Source organism: Limulus polyphemus, unplaced genomic scaffold, assembly GCF_000517525.1.
Source record: "Limulus polyphemus unplaced genomic scaffold, Limulus_polyphemus-2.1.2 Scaffold1712, whole genome shotgun sequence".
In the NCBI taxonomy this organism is placed as follows: domain Eukaryota; kingdom Metazoa; phylum Arthropoda; class Merostomata; order Xiphosura; family Limulidae; genus Limulus; species Limulus polyphemus.
The window spans coordinates 153,460-159,841 of record NW_013667322.1 but is presented as its reverse complement, the minus strand read 5'-3'; the positions used below and the strand labels follow the sequence as shown (position 1 = coordinate 159,841).

At 36.1% G+C, this 6,382-nt stretch overlaps 1 protein-coding gene across 9 annotated transcripts in view; it reads left to right on the top strand.

Moving 5' to 3' along the window:
• The window catches only part of LOC106464660 (sorting nexin-29-like), a 92,003-nt gene that overhangs the window by 40,101 nt on the left and 45,520 nt on the right, over positions 1-6,382 (top strand). For 8 of the 9 annotated variants that reach the window (XR_002611799.1, XM_022392424.1, XM_022392422.1 and 5 more), the window contains 2 exons: positions 1,010-1,522; positions 2,000-2,106. Coding sequence is in view for 8 of the 9 variants with exons in the window: in XM_022392424.1 (XP_022248132.1) it covers positions 1,010-1,522; positions 2,000-2,106 (620 nt within the window). In the remaining variant the exon portion in view is untranslated. The remainder of the gene's footprint in view (positions 1-1,009; positions 1,523-1,999; positions 2,107-6,382) is intronic. The other variant, XM_022392421.1, reaches the window with a different exon arrangement.

Below are 6,382 nucleotides of genomic sequence, written 5' to 3'. Positions count from 1 at the left end.
ATCAAACCATTCCAATAGTGTAAAGTAGGACATTATAAACTGTCTAATCTCCAGCACAAGATTGTAATACAGAGGCTACTAGATAAAAAGAAAATATCATAACTACAGCTGTTCTGGATAATGGATTCCCTAAACACTTGAAAAAATGCAAAATAAAGTGGACAAACATCATGAATAGGCAGGAAAAATATTGCAGACACATTGTTATTTTTCTCTATGGTATAGGTATTTCTGAAAACATACAGAATATATATAAAAACTGAAAGGTAGGATATAACCTAATTAGTGAATAGTGTCTGGTACAAATTAATAACTAATTAATATTAAGACCTAGATAATCATATAGGTTACTAACCATAATAGTGATTCATATCCATTTTTCACAACCATAAGATAAGTAAATACTACAATAATGACCTTTAATGGGCTATAACAATCTTTATGGATTTGATATGTTTAAATTTTGAACAAAGTATGTTAGAATTTATGAGGATTTTTGGTGTTCTTGGTAATTTTTGGTGCAACATGAGAGGGGAAAATATACATCAAAAGAAAATTCTGAAATCTGTGTTAAAAGACAGATTTTCAGTGGTTTGTCTTTATCATATTTGTAATACAATGATAAAAATCAAGTTTTCTTTTCTGTTCAAAAGGATTAGTCAAGAAAAATTGTATTAAAATTTCATGAGACTACATTTATTATTCATTTTAATAATACCTAAATTAAACTGTGAGTCTTTAGTAGGCTGTGTATAATTTTATCTGTAACTGTACTTCATTGATAAAGTGATAATGAGCATTGAAGTTTATCTGTAGTACACACATTTTAAAAATTTTATATTATATTGTGAGGTTAATTGTAGCATTATTTAATTTAATACATATGAATTCTGTTTGCTGTCTTAAGAATGGGTATTACTTTTTAATGTTTTATATCCAGAATTTATAATATTTAAGTTCTAGACTACTGAAAGGTTCTAGAAACTTAATGCATTGTTTTCCTTTTCAGGTCTGTAGAGTGGTCACATGAATGTTATAGTGCTCCACCTACCTGCATGTCATCACCTGTATCGAGCTCAGGAAACTTTCCTGACCTTGACCGACTAAGTACATATTCCAATGTTAGTCTGTCAGTGTCGAACAAGTCATCCCCACATTTGGAAAGAAATGAATCTGATAAATTAAATGATGGTGCAGATGGACAGATGAATCTTCATGCCACTACCAATTCCCAGTCTTTAATTTCTTCCATAGGAATAACTGTCAAAAAGGGTTCTCCCTTGTCTAGTAGTGTGAATATGAGTATGACTAGCAGTGACAGTTCAGGAGATGTTTGTGATCAGCCTTCAGGTTCTGAAAATTCTTTTCCAGTTAATGAGCTTTCCATAAAGACAAAACAAGATGTTGAAGCTAATAATTCTTCAGTGATCATAAGTGATAGTGCTCCAAGTCATACCAATAGTAGGCAGAAAAATGATACCAAAAAATTTATAAAACAGAGTAATCCTTTAGAACCTAAAAGGTATAGGAATCAATTTTTGTCTGAGAAAAATAATGTCTAAGTATTAATACATGCAACATTTAGTACTATAAATTTTAGTTCACTTTTTTACAGAGAATATGCCTCTATAAGATTATCTGAATAATGAAATTTTGGGCACACTAATTATTGTCTTCACTAGGTTAAAGAAACCAAGTGCAAGTGTGTTAAGCTATAACAACATCATTTGACTCTCTGTTAAAAAGTAGATTATTAGTGAGTTGCTGCATAATAAACCATTAAAAGGACATGAAAATAGTTATAAACATAATGAACTGCTCTATACAGAAATACATTGTTAAAAATATTAGACAATTGTGTGAAGATAAATTAAAACTGTTCCTAAACTGTGAAAGTGAAATAAATTTTCTTTGTAATGTTTACAGGATTTTCTTTGTTAGTGTTTATGAATAGAACCTTTCAGCTAAAATTATCTGTTTGGTGTTTTTCATGTGTTAGAGAGGACTTCACCAATGGAAATATTTTGATGCCCATTTTGGGCTCCTCAGAATTCAGTGTCCCTTTAATCCCATTGTCTCAGGGAGATGACATTCCTTCCGGTAAGAGTTAAGTATTTATACATTGGTTAGTATCTGTTGTTTCAGTAATTTTAGTGTATGCTGAGTTTTACTTAATTACAAATGCAGATTGAAAATCTGAGGAGAGCTTTATGCAAAATTTGCTTATAGTTAAGTATTTTTTGAAATTGGAATGTAATGTGTAGTTTGTTCTACTGTATTAAAGATTCAATATTTTACTAATTAAAATAGAGACAAGAGAGTGGTTAGGATGGAAGCAACTTTAATGTACATTGAGTGTATCATTTTGGTATTCACTTAGTCCATCATCAGTGAAGTCTGAAAACAAGATGCATTAAGGTATAGTACTACAAATGAAGCAAAATCAAAATGGTATTTGTGAACAATGCTCTGGGGATTTATTACATAGACATCTGGCTTCTTCTGGCTCATTCTGAACAGGAATCGGCCAATCACACTCGCAGCTCCTTTTCGTTTTTCCCGATACCGTAGAGTTTTTACTTCCCCTGTCTTTACTATGCTCACGCATTCCTTCTAAATATGTCACCCTTCCAGGCAACCTACCCTTTTGGATTGTGGATTGGGATGTTAATATGGTCCTCCATTCCTTTACCTCCATTTGAACAACTTTCCTTATGATCCATGTTTCATCTTTCCCTTAAACATATTTCTGTCTTCTCTTAGCCTGTGGATGTTGACAGTGTAATTTGTTTGCCATTGACTTTTCATGTACCCTTTATCACCTTACCCATCTTCTCCTTTATCCAGATCGTTCCTTTCTCCCAAAGACCTCGGGATGGTGGTTCCTCCTTTTCTCTTACTTTCCTTCCTTCCATTTCCCATCTTTACCTTCAACCAGATCCGGATAGGCTTCTGTGCCTGGTCAAGGCTTTTCATTGTTATATTGCCCAGAGTGCATGATCCCAACTCTTCATCCCCTGGCAGTTCCCCTCCCTTTGTGATCTTTCACCTTCTACCCTTACCAATTACGTCCATCTTTTGGTTCAATTGGCCTATTCCTCCCTATATTCTTCCTCCCAAAATTTGTTCAAGGTGTCCTCCCATCAGACATCTCACTTTTTCCATTGCTTCTTGTCTTCATTGTCCAGTGGAGGAGATTCTGATGTCCAGCATGTGGACCACACCCACTATCTCCATAATATCGTGGTTTCCTCCTTCTCAGGGTTTTGTCTGCCACCTGTGACCATTCTTCAGACTTTGATGCAACTGTAACTAGTAAGTTTTTATTCATACTTTCTTTTCAGGGGCCTTTCTCTATTTCTTTATCCCATGGATCCTGCTCTGTGGCTATTAGTGTCTGACCAGGTATTTTTTAACTTGAAATCTGCTATGTTTAGCCATGTTGATTCATCCTTTATCTTCCATGACTTTGCCTGCTCACTTTTGAGATGAGGTGTTCTACAAGATCGCATGACCTCGTGATATTTTGTTTCATAAACATTATGCCTGTCGTAGACTGTACCACCCATGGACTGCATGGGTAAAGCAGAAGGAGATTACTGCCCATCCCCACCATACATTGAGTGAATAACTTGGTATGGTCTGCTTTTCACAATAAGATCTTGTGGTCACCCATTGCACTGTCTCCAGTGATGACATTCCTCCGGACTCTCCACTGTATTGTCACCCTCCTTTCTTCAAGTGGAGTAGGGGAATTTTTACCACTTTCCAGTTCCAAGCCGTTGGGGTGGTTGACCATGGAAGCACCCTGCCGAATGAGTTTCACACATTAACCATTCAGTTACAGAGTTGGGCAGTGGTGTTCTGCAGGTGTGGATGACTTGAGATCCTTCTATTTGTGATAACCAATACCATTGGAGTGAGACATCAGATTACATTTCACCCCTCTGATTGGGAGCCCTCATTCTACCCTCACGTGGATGTCAGTACCCTGTGGGCAGGTTTTGGATTTAGAGTGAACCAATCAACATAAGTTCTCACACAGGTTTTGGGTTATCTATCTTCTTCCCTCAGTTTCCTCCTTCTGTGTTGTGGGTCACAGTGGTGGTGCATGGGATTGTTCCGGTTCTGCCTTCATTCTCGTCCTCTCTTCTTATGGCAATGTTATTGCCATTTGGATGGTTCTGGCCTGTTTCACGGTTGGGAGAGTTGATTACATGTGATAGACATCTTTTCGATACATAATGTCAAGTTCCTGGATTGATACCTTAGAGCTAATCCTCATGTCATACTCGGAAATTTAAGTGGTTCTCAATCCTCCAGTTATTGGGTTTGAGGTGAAAATGGTGTGATCCTCGCACAGATGCCGGGACTCTGTGGTCAAGTTTTCGATGTAGTTGACTTACTGAGTACAGTCCGCCATATCCTAGCCACTCTACACCTAGGGGCTCATCCTTTGTTTACCCACCTTTCTCATTGTGGGATTGAGTTACAGTATATTTCTATGATAATGATCACTTTCCTGCCACATTCTCTCCCACTCAGATGTGCTCCACTCATTTTCTGCCCTTATATCTTATACATTCCACAGTTGGGCAAAGAGTATACCTGGTTCAGAAGTGGTGTGGTTCCCTCTTCTGATCTTTGGATCTGAATCTCTTATTTCCAGGGGTATCTTTCAGATGTTTTTAGGTGTGAATTTTGTCTTTCCTTCACACCGGTCTCTCCTCCTTATCAATGCAGGATTCTAGCTAATCTTCTGAGGAGAGATAAGTACCATATCGGAAGTTGTAATTTTCTTGTACTGAAAATTTATTTCAGATAGGTGCTTTTCTCCACTCACACTTCACACCCTTCCTCCTCATATTTCTCCAGTGCTAACATCTTCTGCCAAACTTCAAAATGACAATTCAGTAGAGTGTAGAAGAAGTCACATGAGCATGTTCCTATTGGTGAGGAAGTGATGCATGATTATTTGCATGAGAGACATGTTGGAATCTTGCAATTCCAATAGGGGGAGCGGAAGGCTTGTAGCATGTGTAAAGAAAAAGTTCACATATAGAGGGCAGTACTTACCAAGAATAGCTAATCTTGTGAGTGAGGGTAAGTACCTATTGGAAATGCATTTTCAGTATAGGAAAATTATAACATATAGTAATTATAAGATCACATACATTGTCAAAACTAAATGCCTCTTGAAAACTAGAGTCTATGAGCATTTAAGAGTTACCTGCAAAAACCAGCATTTACCTCATAAAATCCTGGAGCATGGCAATTCTAACTTCTATAGACCCAGCTCCTAATTAAAGACCACCCTTTTTAAATTATTTATAGATATCCTCCCAACTAATAATTATAATCACAAATAACCATCAGCCAGTATTTTGTGTATCATAAATTCCAACTGTTATGTAAGTACAATATTTATTTCCAGTTTGTGTTAATTTATGTGTAAATTTGTCCGTGTTACTGCTCATTTCACAATAACATTAATATTTAAATTGTACACTGTAATTTACTTCATGGTTAATACATGCAGTTTTGTGATGCAATGCTCATTTCTTTTCAGTGTTCCCTATTAAACCTTCTTGTTCTTAAATACCATTTGGATTTTACGTCATTCATAGCAATAAAACTTAATGCACCTTATTTTTAACATTGGTAATGATGAAATAAAAATGTTTTTGTCCTAATCACCGTCTTTATCTTTATTAATAGATTTTGTTTCCCTCTTTATAAATCTACAACAGTGTACTTCTGAATAGATTTTCTTCTTATATTTTATGAATGATAAGTTTCATTAAAGCATAACAGATATAGTATTGTGCATATAAAAAATGGTTCTTTTATAAATTTTCAAAACGTACTTACAACCTGCTAACACTTGTAGCTATTCCTCAACCTCCAGGGTTTCAACTTTGCCCATCTAGACATTGGTCTGATTTTTTCTCACTTGCTTCAGTCTTTTATACCCCACTCAGTTGCCCATGGCAATATACTCTTCACCTAATAATGGCTGGAGATGGCTTGAATGGGTAATGAAGAAAAACTTTAATATAACAGCAAATGTACAACGTTTCGACAAGGTTTTGTCATCATCAGGTAATATTTAATAATTTTTAAAAAAAAAAAATTGTGACATGCCATTTTCTGGCATGAAATTTGCAGGTTACTGTTTCCAACATGGAGGCTTATCATCCTTCCTCTATTCCACTTCTGTTATCTAGCATTTTTCAAAGGTCGGGGTGAGGGGTCACTCCCAGTTGAGGCTGTCCGTGGTTTTATTCGTTGTGAGATGGAGACATATGTTTGGTCCAGGGGTGTCTCTCCACGGAGTACTGAGGCTGCTTTTGTTGATGATCCAGGACAGTCTGGAGAGAAT